This window comes from Aulostomus chinensis, chromosome 20 (genome assembly GCF_037954235.1).
Source record: "Aulostomus chinensis isolate RoL2024-O1b breed Wild chromosome 20, RoL_Achi_v1.0, whole genome shotgun sequence".
NCBI classification, from domain to species: Eukaryota; Metazoa; Chordata; class Actinopteri; order Syngnathiformes; family Aulostomidae; genus Aulostomus; species Aulostomus chinensis.
Window position 1 is genome coordinate 1,527,501 of NC_141339.1, and position 14,341 is coordinate 1,541,841.

General features: G+C 47.7%; 1 protein-coding gene across 2 annotated transcripts; it reads right to left on the minus strand.

Moving 5' to 3' along the window:
• Positions 1 to 1,031: 1,031 nt before the first annotated feature.
• On the minus strand, positions 1,032 to 12,744 carry LOC147242168 (uncharacterized). Of its 2 annotated transcripts, XM_086190296.1 has the most exons (4): positions 12,279 to 12,744; positions 10,893 to 11,030; positions 10,375 to 10,574; positions 1,032 to 3,953 (listed from the first exon to the last, which is right to left on the minus strand). In XM_086190296.1, exons 1-3 carry the CDS (start codon positions 12,315 to 12,317, stop codon positions 10,395 to 10,397), a joined length of 357 nt encoding a protein of 118 aa, XP_086046422.1. In that variant the 5' UTR covers positions 12,318 to 12,744; the 3' UTR covers positions 1,032 to 3,953; positions 10,375 to 10,394. The 2 variants fall into 2 exon arrangements, with proteins under 2 accessions (XP_086046422.1, XP_086046420.1); XM_086190294.1 differs by lacking the exon at positions 1,032 to 3,953 and having other exon boundaries at positions 9,382 to 10,574.
• Between the last annotated feature and the right edge of the window lie 1,597 nt (positions 12,745 to 14,341).

Sequence of the window (14,341 nt, forward strand, 5' to 3'; positions counted from 1 at the left end):
GTAGTAGTAGCAGTAGTGGTAGTAGTAGCAGAAGTAATAGTAGTAGTCGTAGTAATAGTAGCAGTAGTAGTAGCAGTAGTCATAGTAGTGGTAGTAGTAGCAGTAGTGGTAGTAGTAGCAGTAGTAATAGTAGTAGTCGTAGTAATAGTAGCAGTAGTAGTAGCAGTAGTGGTAGTAGTAGCAGTAGTAATAGTAGTAGTCGTAGTAATAGTAGCAGTAGTAGTAGCAGTAGTCATAGTAGTGGTAGTAGTAGCAGTAGTAATAGTAGTAGTCGTAGTAATAGTAGCAGTAGTAGTAGCAGTAGTCATAGTAGTGGTAGTAGTAGCAGTAGTAATAGTAGTAGTCGTAGTAATAGTAGCAGTAGTAGTAGCAGTAGTCATAGTAGTGGTAGTAGTAGCAGTAGTGGTAGTAGTAGCAGTAGTAATAGTAGCAGTAGTAGTAGCAGTAGTGGTAGTAGTAGCAGTAGTGGTAGTAGTAGCAGTAGTAATAGTAGTAGTAGTAGTAGCAGTAGTGGTAGTAGTAGCAGTAGTAATAGTAGTAGTCGTAGTAATAATAGCAGTAGTAGTAGCAGTAGTGGTAGTAGTAGCAGTAGTAATAGTAGTAGTCGTAGTAATAATAGCAGTAGTAGTAGCAGTAGTGGTAGTAGTAGCAGTAGTAATAGTAGTAGTAGCAGTAGTAATAGTAGTAGTTGTAGTAGTAGTAGTAGTAGTTTATTTACCAATGAGACAGCTGCGTTTGTTGGCTGACAAACAAAAACATGTGGTCTGCAGCTTTGTCGGACATCAACTCTCTGCCGGGGGATTTTTGCTGCAATGACGCCGCACCTTTGTGAAACTCCTCTTTTTAATTGCCTACTTACACTAAAAGCAGCACCATTCCACTCAAACTCGTGTTTTGCTAGAGCCATCTGTATTTTCAGAAGCCAACTGCTCCATTTACTCATTTGAATTATAATAACAAAAGCCAAATGATTTATTCCTGGTGCTTTTGTAGTGCCCCCCCCCCCGCCCCCCACCTGTCTGCAGGAGTGATGCAACAGCCTGATATCACAACTGTTCCCGTGTGAAGACTGCTGTGCCCAGATAAGACGCTGGGTGTACAGAGGACGTCTGTACTGTGTGGAGATATATTCAGCACAGTCAGATAAAGGCGGAAGCCTGAATTGAAGTGACTGGTGTGAAAAGTAAAGCTCGTAACTGCAGAATCACCTGGGTAATAAACAGGTGTACGCGCTCCTCTCCGCTCCGTCCTCAGCTCATGGGTATTGCAGCAGTGCTGCAGGCGCAGATGCCTGCAACTCATTGTTTTTGTTGGTGTAAGTTGGAATGCAATTTTCACGCATGCCAGAAATGAAGACTATCAGCTGTGGCAGAAAAATGGACTGCTGATTTAAATACCGATGTCAGAGACAAACCCTTCTCCAACTGGAACAATGTTTGAACAAACGTCCCACATTCTCATCTCATGTCAACACTGGAGCCCAGCTCTCCATGGTGTTGCACCTCCTGTGATTTGGATATGGCACGAGGACAAGGAGCTCATTTGCTAAAGGAACTGTGACACTGATGTGTTCCAGGACCTTCACTTACCCCGGACCTGCTGGACCAGCACCCTCCCTGTGTTCTGGGACCTTTGGTTTTCCAGCTACATGTGCTGCTCTAACATCTGAGCCCCTCGGCCTCAACCTCACTGGTTGGGTTTCCATTCGCTTGTCAAGTCGGTGTGAACGGAGAGGAAGAAGGAGGTCTGTCTATCAGCGAGAACGGAGGGAGGTCTCGAGGAATTCCCTTCAGTTGATCTTTGGCTGAAAACGATCCAGTTTTCAGACGTTCTGCTGGTTGTTAATTTACAGTGTAGTGCTAGTACTAGTACTACGACTAGCCTCCTACAGTTAAACTGTATGAGGCTTTGTTGCAGTCCTGGACGTCGATGACACGTTTCATTTCAAGACTGTTAGCTTGTGTTTAGCGCCTGGCGCTATGCACGCATTGAACTCTTCTAACCTCTGTGGGTCTCCTCCTCCTCCGACCCAGCGGCCAGTGAGAGTTGCTCTGCCATTTATCGTTATTTTAAACATTTTGTGAACTAAAAGGGATCCGAGGCACACAAGCATCTTTGTTTCCCACCTGAACTCCTTCCTCCATGAAACCTGGAGTCAGTCTCCATAGAAACAAGCATGTGGTCCGCTTCCGTCTTTGTGAGAGTCTGGAAAACACTTCAGGCGCTCCCACCATTGGGACCAACGGCTCGGTACACATTTACACGCCTGAACTAAACCTGGAGGTTAAACTGACTCGTCAGCCCCCTCTAGAGGGGCTGGTCACACAAACACCAGATGAAGTGTTCCTGGTGAAGTACCTGTTGCAGTACTGGAGTACTGTAGTGTCTGTACAGATGGGCCCTCCATACAAGTCCTCCTCTCAATCAGATGGAGAAGAAAACAACATGGCAGCATAACTGGTGGGTACAAATGTTGTCAGCAGAAAGCTATCAAGCTGCTCTTGAACCGTCTCTACCAGCATTTCACCGCCAGGCTCCAGAGGGTTGGGCGCCTGAGGAATGTAATCTTAGTTGATCTGTAAGTGGGAGTGGCGCTGCCCTCGATCGGCAGGCGGAAACAAAACATCTCGTGTAGGAATGTGACCTTTTGACCTCAGAATCATCGCCCTCCTCAACCATGAACGATCCAGGTGAATCCTGATCTAAAAGTCCTCCGTGTTTGGGGGATGAAGATGCTTCACGCATGATCTAAGGAGGGACCCCGAAGTCTGGTGTGGTCCGGGCTTCCCGCTGAGGCTCCGAGAACACTCGTCATCGCCGGTGGCAGCTCATCAATAAAGTCAGCGAGCGGCGACACGAACGCTGGCTGGGGTCTCTGTCCCAGAGTGACGAGCTAATCACAGTCTCTGTGGGGCGCAGCGGGGGGGCAGCCTGCTTTCAAATGCTCCATCTGCATACACACCCACACACACACACACACACACACACACACACACACACACACACACACAAAATATACTCCTGCATAGCCATGCATGTACATGGTAGCCAGACAGGGGGTGGACACCCCTCCACAAGCACACGCACCATGTATACACACACACACACACACACACACTCACACACACGCTGTGGGTGTCCCTTTCATTTTGTTGCTGCTGTGTTGGAGCCCAAATCCGAACTCGAATCTGAGGTGGTGAACACACACGTCTGAGGATTTACAGGCTCGTTGCCTCTGCAGCGCCACAACACAGCTGCAAGCTTGTATTAGCGTTCTTTAAGAACTTGAAGAAAAAATGATGAGGCAATTTATTGGTGTATCATAGTAATCTTGTTGTAATTTGTTTAAGCCGTAGGCTCAGAAACGTTTCTATTAAACATGAAATCCATCTCATTTGTAGGATACAATTTAGGAATCAGTTTAAGGACGTGCAATAAATGGAACAACAAGAGGAGCTCCTAAACTCTGCCACTCCTATTGCCACACCCTAGAGGGAGATGCTGAGCAATTTGACACAGACCAGAAGCATTTAAGAGCTGGGGGGGGGGGGGGGGGGGTCATGATGCACTTTTCTACCTTCCAGCCTGAGACACAAGAATTCAGGTCTTCGTGGCGAAGTTCCCGCTCTTACTCAGAGATAGACGAGAGGTCACATCTGCATCCATCTGTGGCTGAGACCACCTCCACAGGGGGCACCGGCCCCCCGCCAGAAAGCCCTGGTTCAGGTTAGGGGAGAACCTTTCACAAAGGCTTCTTGTTTGAAGACGCCCTGGCAGACAACCTCTGGGGTAAACTTCTCCGTTGTGCGTGATCGCGCAGGATGGATGACATGACCCTGCAGTCGACTGTATCTGCTCCGCAAAACCCCGCAGCAACCAGGATGGCTCACACATCATGTCTCCATATCTCACGTCTCTGGGCCGATAAAATGTTGAAGTCTCACACTGGCTTGCTGTCACCAGTTCCACCAGCAGGTGTCCCACCGAGGCGCGCAGCCGGCGAAGAGGAAAGAAATGAGGAGAGGGAGATTTTTTGTTATGGACCCTCAAAAAACAACAGCACATTGAGAATAAAGTCAAAGTTAATCACAAAGTCAACAATGCGAGGCCTCGTGAGCTTGAACAGGCAGTTCTCCTCCGTCGCGCTCACAGAAGCTCAGCCACCAACTCGCCCACGCCGGGCGCTCTGTCCATTCCTTTACTTATTCATCCCACCGCCTACTGGCTCTTCTGTACGTATTTATATTCATATATTATATTTACTTGTACTTGATTTTTAGTTCTATACTTGTATTTTCACAAGTTGTGTTTTTACTCTTGCTGCACCTTGACAATGAAGCATTCTGGTTCTGACCGGACGTGTCGTCCATGCACGCTGCTTGATGAGGGTCAACTTCAGTCGCCAAGAGAAACTTCCTCCTCTGAATTAGTTCAACTTTTTTCTCAACATTTCCACTTTTCTCTCAGAGTGTCTGATGGAACACTGAAGTCCTACGTCCCCTGAAGGAGGCTCATGCTGTGACCTCCAGTCATTCACTAAACTGACAAATGAAGTAACTTTACACACAAGAGCGTCCCCGCAGGCTGGCCCCTCCCACTCCTCAATCTCTCTCAAGGACAGTGCGGCTGCCCTGCTGGTTTGGATATTAAAACCGTTAAACATGATATGATGTTAGCCAATAAGCACTAATGCAGAATTAGTCTGATTTAGCGCTGTGATGTCATTGCTGATGTAAGCAGCTTTTCACTTTATAAGAGCGGGTCATCGTGACTCCTCCCTTTGCACGGGTTTGCTACATTCCGACTGATAGCGCAGCCCAGGTCTGCTCTGCAAGCTTTGCCTGAGTCGAGACTGCTGGAAACTACAAGAATTCAGGGACAAACAAAATCCCTGATGTCTGATGCACTTTTCTACCTTCCAGCCTGAGACACAAGAATTCAGGTCTTCGTGGCGAAGTTCCCGCTCTTACTCAGAGATAGACGAGAGGTCACATCTGCATCCATCTGTGGCTGAGACCACCTCCACAGGGGGCACCGGCCCCCCGCCAGAAAGCCCTGGTTCAGGTTAGGGGAGAACCTTTCACAAAGGCTTCTTGTTTGAAGACGCCCTGGCAGACAACCTCTGGGGTAAACTTCTCCGTTGTGCGTGATCACGCAGGATGGATGACATGACCCTGCAGTCGACTGTATCTGCTCCGCAAAACCCCGCAGCAACCAGGATGGCTCACACACACACACACAGACACACACAGATGCGTACACACACAGATGCGCACACACACACACACACACACACACACACACACACACACACACTGAATTATAAATCAACTGAATGGAAATAGCAGCGGCCTTAAAGAACATCTGTGTGATATTTGCTGTAAGTCTGGCTCGATTGATGATGCCTGGCTCAATCAGAGTTCCACCTTCAATCAACTCTCTATTTTTCAGTGTTGGATGCTGTTTTTTTTCCCACCACTTCTTGAACAATCAAACGCAGCGCTACCACCAGGTCCACGCAAGACTCACGCTTCTGTGACAACAGCGAGAAAATGACTTAGAAACATCTTCACCTTGTGGCCGCCTTCGTGCTGGGAGTGTAAACAACATCAAATCTGGGTCAGCCTCTGCTCTTTTCCTTTATTTTTTAAAATCCTAAACCAAACCAGCAGCACTATCAAAAGTTGTAACCTACATTTACATGCATTTTTGAGCCAGCTGGAAAAAACCAAGCAGCAGCAGCAGCAGACGCAGCAGCAGCAGCCGCAGCCGCAGCAGCAGCCGCAGCCGCAGCAGCAGACGCAGCAGCAGCAGCAGCAGCCGCAGCAGCAGCAGCAGCAGCAGCAGCAGCAGCCGCAGCAGCAGCATCAGCCGCAGCAGCAGCATCAGCCGCAGCAGCAGACGCAGCCGCAGCAGCAGCAGCAGCAGCCGCAGCAGCAGCAGCATCAGCCGCAGCAGCAGATGCAGCAGGTCAGTCCAGCTTGTGCTGAGCAGGAAAATGTCACATTTAGGATCACGACCCACATCAAAACAATGGGAATTGGCTTCCCACTGTATGTGACATGTGTGCCACTGTATGTACGCGGTTGCTCGGCAGTATGTATTAGCAGTTTATGACCCTACTAGATTGAAGCCATGTTTATGCTTCTAAGAATGAGCCTCATAGATTTTCTGCACAGAGCGGTCAACAAAACTCCCGTCCAATGAAAACGTTTATGTGAGGTTGTGCTGGTTGTTGGAGTATATTACGCTTGTCTGCTGTAGCGGTGTGTGTTTGAGGGAGGTTAGGGGATAAAAGGACAAAACACACACTCATAAGCTGATCCAATCAGCAGTAAAACACCCGCGGTAGCCATGAAGACGCGGCACACTCAAAGGAAATACAGCCTTTATAAAAACACGGCAGATAAGAATATTCAGTAATAACTCGCACACTTATGTTTGATGTGGTTTGGACTTTCCTACATCTTTTCATCATCTTTACTCATCAAAATGTAATGCGGGCGATTTTATTGCGAGCACAGGGACCAAGGACCTTCATTCAATTGTAAAGGGAATGAAAGCGAGCTAAATTCATACACACACTGCTGGAGTCGCTCTGGTCACTCTGAGCTTCAGATTAATTAAAATTAGAGAGGAATTCTCATATTTCATCTGTGGCTCCTGCTCATTAGTCTTTGTGATGACAAATGTCTGGCCAACCAGCCTCACTTTAATACTTTACCTGCTCTGTGTGATCAATACTTAATTACTCCGGCTTTTCCTCGTTTGGTGGATGATTGGTTTGGGGAAGAAAAGCCTCTTTTTTGAGCAGTGAAAGCGGCCCAGCAGGCTTATAAAGACAGAAGCAGTTGGAGTGATCAGTAAACATGCATCATTACTCCACAGTTGATGCTAACAAAGTATCTTGAATCGGCTTAATGACATTGGAGGCTGAGAATAGGGAGGGATGGCAGATGCTTGGTTTGTTCGCCAGGACACTCGTCATGTAAGTGTTAGCCAGGCCGCCGCAGTCATGCTGTAATGTGTCTGGCAAGAAGGAACAAGACAATTAATGATCCTGATTCAAAACATATGTTTCTGTTTATAGCCCCAATGTTGCCGTTTCAAACTACTAATTGATGAAAAGGGGCCTCACTGACCTCAGATTTTCAAGTAAAATACTGTAAAACAAAGCAGTAACATTACTTCTAATGCAGACAGACGCATTTCCTGGATCAAATATAGTCTTAGGTAAATGTTGAAGTCCAGGTGGAGTCCCCAGCAGGAGTGAGTCCTACGAGCCAGAGGGACAGAGTCGACAACGAGTCAGCGATGGTGGCGTTGATGAAATCAACTCAGTGGTTAAAACATGCTTGATGCATTCCAACATTTGTTCCATCGACGGAAGGTTAAATTACATCGCCTTGAGTTTCTGTGATTGAGTGTTTTTTGTTTACTTGTCAAAGTTTATTTCAGGGTGCGTAATTCTACTTTTACTAAAGGAGGTTTTGTTTCAAGCACTTTTCTGCGTCTAAATCACATCGGTTACTGAGTTAAAAACAGCAGGCCTGAGTCAGGGATTCCCAAAGTGTGGGGGTGTGCGAGATAAAAACATGACAGCGGTTTGGAGTGACTAGAAGTGTGATTTTCCCAAACAACAAAGACGTGTAAATCAACATTTCTTTTGAAAAATTTAAAATCCAAAGCTGACATATTAATAAATAAATGAATGCGGGCGATTCAGAATGCACCTCATCTCAAGATGACGTGTAGAAGAAGGTATCTTCTACTCGCGGTGGGTGGCATTGGGGGACTGGGTGTGCGTCATCATGGTTGGGAGGTTGAAGCTTTGGAACCGCTGACCTAAATTAAAAAAAAGGAACGAGAAAAAAGTCATTCCCTGCTGTGAATGATGGGTAGGGGAAGAGAGTGGTGCTGAGTCCCCCAAGAGATGGAGACTGACACCGAGCCGAGTGGTCTGGCCCACGTCTCTGCGCCCGTCCCAGACGCTTGAGTTTCAAGTGTAAAGTGTCAACAGCTTTATTCTGCTGAGTCAGCTGTGTTTGTCCAGAGAGAGACAACCAGTGGCTGATAACATGTTCACGTCACACCTGCACACGCATGTTCAGGTGAGTGAGAGAATACTTGAGGCATTGGCTTTCAAAGTAACAGGCTTCGCTCAAAAACCCCACAAGAAAACGCTTCCTGCAGGTAACTAACGGTATTGATTAGCGTGATGCTAACACCACCTGAAACCCTGTAGCAACTCTAATGTAATAAAATCATGAGCACATAACGTAGTAACGCCTTGGTCATGATGTAATAATGTAACAAGTGATTACATAAAGAGCCCAACTATGTAGCGACTCATCATGTAACAGCAGCTCGTCATGTAACAGCAGCTCATCATGTGACAACAGCTCATCATGTAACAACAGCTCATCATGTAACAACAGCTCGTCATGTAACAGCAGCTCATCATGTAACATCAGCTCATCATGTAACAACAGCTCGTCATGTAACAGCAGCTCGTCATGTAACAACAGCTCGTCATGTAACAACAGCTCATCATGTCACAACAGCTCATCATGTCAACAGCTCATCATGTAACAGCAGCTCGTCATGTAACAGAAGCTTGTCATGTAACAACAGCTCGTCATGTAACAACAGCTCGTCATGTAACAACAGCTCATCATGCAACAACAGCTCATCATGTAACAGCAGCTCATCATGTAACAACAGCTCATCATGTCACAACAGCTCATCATGTAACAACAGCTCATCATGTAACAGCAGCTCGTCATGTAACAACAGCTCATCATGTAACAACAGCTCATCATGTAACAACAGCTCATCATGTAACAGCAGCTTGTCATGTAACAACAGCTCATCATGTAACAGCAGCTTGTCATGTAACGATGGCTGATTCTGAGAGAAAAGTGTTGCTTTATCACCATCTTCACCTTTGCCACTCCTGCAGGGTGGAAGGTTCTGCTAACACCTCTGATTGTCTGTCTGTGTGGAAGCAGAATCACAACATTTCTGCCTGACGTGGTGGAGCATCAAGTCCACAACGACCACACCGGCACACGGACGACTTCACTGACAGGCAGAGGCCTGTCTTTGACTATGGTTTGTACATAAGTGGCGCTACAGTAACAGGGTGGACTAGGGAACAGGAGGGGGACTGGAGTTCATGTAGATTAAGAGCATTTTCCATCCATCCATCCATCCATCCATCCATCCATCCATCCACCCATCCATCCATCCATCCATCCATCCATCCACCCATCCATCCCTCCATCATCCTTCCATCTATCCATCCATCATCCCTCCATCCATCCATCCCTCCATCCACCCATCATCCCTCCATCCCTCCCTCCATCTTCCCCCTCTTCTCCTGTTGAGGGTGGTGGGGGTGGAGCCTATCCCAGCAGCCTCCCCCTGGACAGGTCACCAGTCCATGGCAGGGCCAACACATAGAGACAGACAACCATTGGCTCTCCCAGCCACGCCTACGGTCAATTTAGAGTCTGGATTAACCTGGTCCCTCTTGATGTCTTTGGACTGTGGAGGAAGCTGGAGTACCAGAGAGAACCCAGCAGGAACAGGGAGAACATGGAGACTCACCCAGAAAGACCCCGTGCTGCAGCCGGGGCTCCATCCACAACCTTCTTGCTATGCTCTGAAACTAGTTTTTCTGAGTTTTAAGTCTAGTATTTCCATCAGTAATGTTCATATCTTCTGGCACCTGTCAAATTCAGTATGTTTAATAAACAGGATGTTAATTGACAAGAAAATAAACACCAGACTGGTGGATGGTGGAGGTTCAGTTCTACATCAGATCCACCAGTAAACACCAGACTGGTGGATGGTGGAGGTTCAGTTCTACATCAGATCCACCAGTAAACACCAGAGCGGTGGATGGTGGAGGTTCAGTTCTACATCAGATCCACCAGTAAACACCAGACTGGTGGATGGTGGAGGTTCAGTTCTACATCAGATCCACCAGTAAACACCTGACTGGTGGATGGTGGAGGTTCAGTTCTACATCAGATCCACCAGTAAACACCAGACTGGTGGATGTTGGAGTGGTGGAGTCTTAAAAACCTGGGTTGCTAACAAGAGTCTGGAGGAGCCTACAGAGGTCATGGAGGTCATTAAAGGTCATCAGGGGGAACACAAGAAGCCTTAAGTTTAGTGGTGGTGACCTTGTGGTCATGTGACCCTGGTGTAGCTCCTTCATAGGCTAACGTTAGCTTAGCACTGCTAACCGTAGCATCCAGGCTTCCAGCATCATCAGAGGGTTCATTAGTGAAGATGATCTTGATGAACTCAACCTGGAAGATCATCAACTTTTGTTCACCAGAGCTGATTTACTGGTTCAATCACCACAATCACATGGAGCGATCCTATTGGCTGCTGGGGGAGGAACCAGGAGATGACCACTTCCTGTTGGTGGAGGAACCAGGGGATGACCACTTCCTATTGGTGGAGGAACCAGGAGATGACCACTTCCTGTTGGTGGAGGAACCAGGGGATGACCACTTCCTGTTGGTGGAGGAACCAGGAGATGACCACTTCCTGTTGGACTACAATGATACACATAATCAGTCTGTTGTTGCTAAGGTGCTGTCATGCTCAGGTTATTACACAATGAGACTCACCCTGACAGCGTTTACATGCAGATGTTTTGGATGCTACTTGTTTCTCTGGGATATTCCCAGTTCCACTGGTGTACGGCAACTTCCAAAGTTTCATAACTATGTACTAAACCTCATAAACCAAAGTCATGTGTTCAAAATGTCTCAGAGAGAAAAACACTGTCCAAGTGATTATCTAGCAGACGTGTGGGAGCATGTCAATCATCTGAATGAGTCAGCCAAGCTGATGTAAAAAGTAAAACAGACCTTTGAAGTTGTAGATGTTGAAGTGTTTGACAGAAGATTGAAACTTTGACCTGCAGGTGTGATGGAGGACAGGTCACTGCGTACCAGCAGCATGGCCGCCAGCTTGCCTGCGAACGCTCGGGGACGTACGCACTCCATCTGCATAAAAATAATGGGCTATGAGACGGAAATTACCTCCGCCGTTAACCACGAGTTATACTCAACCTTGAGTCTTTGAGTTTATTCCCTGAACTTTTCATGGATTTGATATCAATAGGACGCCCCCTGATGGCCTGTGAATAGACTGAAGAAGCTCCTGAAGAGCAGTCATAGTGGAGATTATCTCTCCCTTCAACCTTGCTCTCCTCTCAAGGACACACACACACACACACACACACACACACACACACACACACACACACACACAGGTGTTAATAAGACCTGATTTAACACACTGCAGCAAACAAAGGCGCACCAGAATGCAAATGTAATAGATAATAAGATTGCTCTGGAGTAGATAAACATCCAGTAATATCACTGGCTGTCACATATGTTTTTGCATGCCGGCTGTTTAATCAGTGCTCACTGACACTGGCAACGTAAAGGGGCGTCCCTCTGAATATTAACCACAGTCACGGGCCAAAACCGCTCCACAGCGCCATGCAAACAAACTGGTATGGTACTGGTAATGCTGCCTGCTCTCAGCAGCTCGCTGTCTTCATTGTGTTCAGCTGATAACTATCAGACCCCCCACATGTTAGCTACAATGTACTGCATGTGTACGTTCATCAAAGGGAATAAAAAAAGATGTTTTTTTTTCTCAAATTGGCAAATGGATTGTCTGATGTCAGGAACTGCCGAGCGTCAAGCATGCACCCCCGCCTCAGATCTATTATGGATTACACACTGGTTTGCTTGCTTGTTTTCTGGTTTTCTCTCCTAACAATGTGCCTGATATAGAACAGATTAAAAATATATGCGCATGTGTTAATCTGCGTGTCCTTGCTGCAGCGTGTTGGCAGGTGCGGTGTAATTAGAGGCTATCGCTGTGACAACTGGCGTGTGATACGTCTGCCATGCAAGCAGCACGCTGATGTGCACGCTGACGGCTGAGGTTGAAATTCCTCACTGAACACAGGCAAGAATAACAGAAGAAGAGTGGCGCTGCCCTCCGTCCGCTGAGCCCCCCTGCACAAACACACTGTATCAGGCAGTCAGGTCCTATTGAGTCAATAGATTTTTAGCAGCCGCGGCTAGCTACGCCTGTCAGCCTCAGCTGATTGCCTGACATATTTCCTCAGTGTCTCTTGGCTCATCTACAGTTGTCAGTTCTCCAGACATGGCTGTTGAAGCCGTGCCCCTGGCAATTCAACTAATTCCCTGTACAGGCGGCCTTTTTTTTCTTACCTGGACGCCGGCCAGTTCTGTCAGTCCTGATGTCTCCATCGCCCAGAGTGACTCGGTCTATCTGGCTCTGGCCTTGCCGCGGCAGATTTTCTCACTTTCTCTCTGTCTCTCCACTTCCCTCCTGGGTCCCCGGCCTCTCTTTGTTTCTCCCTCACTCCCCCTCTATTCAATCTTTTCCTCTTTCATCTCACACTGTTTTGCCCCTCAACCTTTCTCATCTCCCTCCCTGAACCTCCCAGAGGTGGTGTAGTCCAATAGCCAGCAGTGTCATATCAGACATGGTCAGACTCCTGGAAGAATGCGGTTTCCTGAGCGGGACGGCTCAGTGGCCAAGTTCCAACGATGCACAACTGATAGAGACGTTGAGGGCGGGAGGTAAACGTGGCCCCTGGTTAAATGAAGCCTTTCCTCAGCAGCTGGGACAGACGAGCATCAGCTTCAGTCAAATCCTGCCTCTGTGCGTCTCTCCGATGGGAGCGCTGGGCCTGATGCAAATCAATAATGTAATTTTCTCCCAGACTTGTAATCAACAATCTAGCGCGTGAGCTCGGGGGAACGGCAGCATTTGAATAGAGGCGACTTCCAGCTGCTTCTGAGACGCCTGTGACTGAAGAAGTTTGAGAACGGAAGGAGAGAGGAGCAAGAGAGCGACTCAGAACTGAACTTGCGTCACACGCTCCCGAGCAGCGCTTCTTCTTCCTTGTGTTAATGTGACTTGACAGTTTAAGATGTTTTCCCTGAGAAAGAGATTCACTTTTCCATTATTCCAAAAAAAACAAAAAAACATTTTCACTGAAGTTCATGAAAGGTTTGATAGTGAATTTAACAACTTTGACAAATACGTGGAGGCGTGTCTCCACTGGTCACATGACCACATGACATCTCAACACGCAGATGATTCCCTGAACACTGTCACTCAACAACAGGAAAGTTATTCGGGGTAATTTTTTAAACGTCTCGCACACAAAGGCCCTCATCAGTTATCAAACGATGACATCAGAGGAGGCGGACTCATGATCGCTCCCATGCAAATCTCGCCCTTCCAACCTGGATGTGAGCGTCATCGTGCACGCACATTTTCATGGCAACTGCAAGGCCATGGTTAGAGGGGGGCGGAGTCATCTCCTCGTTGAGTAATCATACAGCTTCCCATTAACCAACTATACGGTAAACTTGCAGGTTGAACAGTGATGACACGCACACGGGTGGAGCACTGCGTCAGGCTGCTTCAGGTCAGACGGCTGTCTGGCTCGGCGGAGGGGAACCCAACTACACGCTGACACGTTTTGAGAACAGGTTCCAGGTTCCAGGTTCCATCCTCCTCCGGTACAGGACAGCGGTGAAATTCGACTGTTGTACTGCTCAATGGGGTCTCCCATCCATCCCGAATTTCAAACTCTGCTGACATCATCACAGCAAGTCGTGACCATCGAGCACGTAGAGAGATGCGACGCCGCTGTAGAGCGCTAACTGGATGCAGCAGAGGACCCCAAGCTACGAAGGTTGGTCATGAAGCCAAAGACAGTTGGACGTCTGGGTTCGGTCGTCCAGGTCGCGTTGTTCATAGGGCATTGGAGACCTCCGCTGGTCGAGCGAGTCTAGCACGTGGCGAACTCAGGAGAAAAATCGTTTAGTCACTTTGAAGCAGTTGTGACCTTCAAGAGGATTCATCCACTTCTTCTACGTCAGCTTTGGAGAAAATAGCCTGTTGGAGCCAGCAAGCATCATGTGACTCGTCATTCCACTACGTATGTAAACCTGGCCTCATGGCCTGGTGCTGCTCCTGGGGGCTCGGTCCTGGTATGGCGGCCCACCGCCGTGGCCCGGGTCATTGTTGGACCATTGTCATGGGTGTAACAGTACACCAAACATCCCCCAAACGACCCAGAAACACTGATAAGTGTCTTCTCACCAAATGGACCTAGTCTGAAATAATAAATGGTGACGATGACCAAACAATGACTGAATATCAAAACTCTCCCGACACCATGGCGACTCCGCATTGTGCCTATAACCGATACAGTTGACGTGCAACATTGGGGGATGTCATTATCTGCTGACTT

Coding starts and splice junctions, on each gene's coding strand:
- LOC147242168 (XM_086190296.1), bottom strand. CDS start 12,317: ATGGAGACATCAGGACTGACAGAACTGGCCGGCGTCCAG. Junction 11,031..12,278: donor CAGAACTGGCCGGCGTCCAG/GTAAGAAAAAAA, acceptor ATTTTTATGCAG/ATGGAGTGCGTACGTCCCCG. Junction 10,575..10,892: donor CAACATCTACAACTTCAAAG/GTCTGTTTTACT, acceptor GTATCATTGTAG/TCCAACAGGAAGTGGTCATC.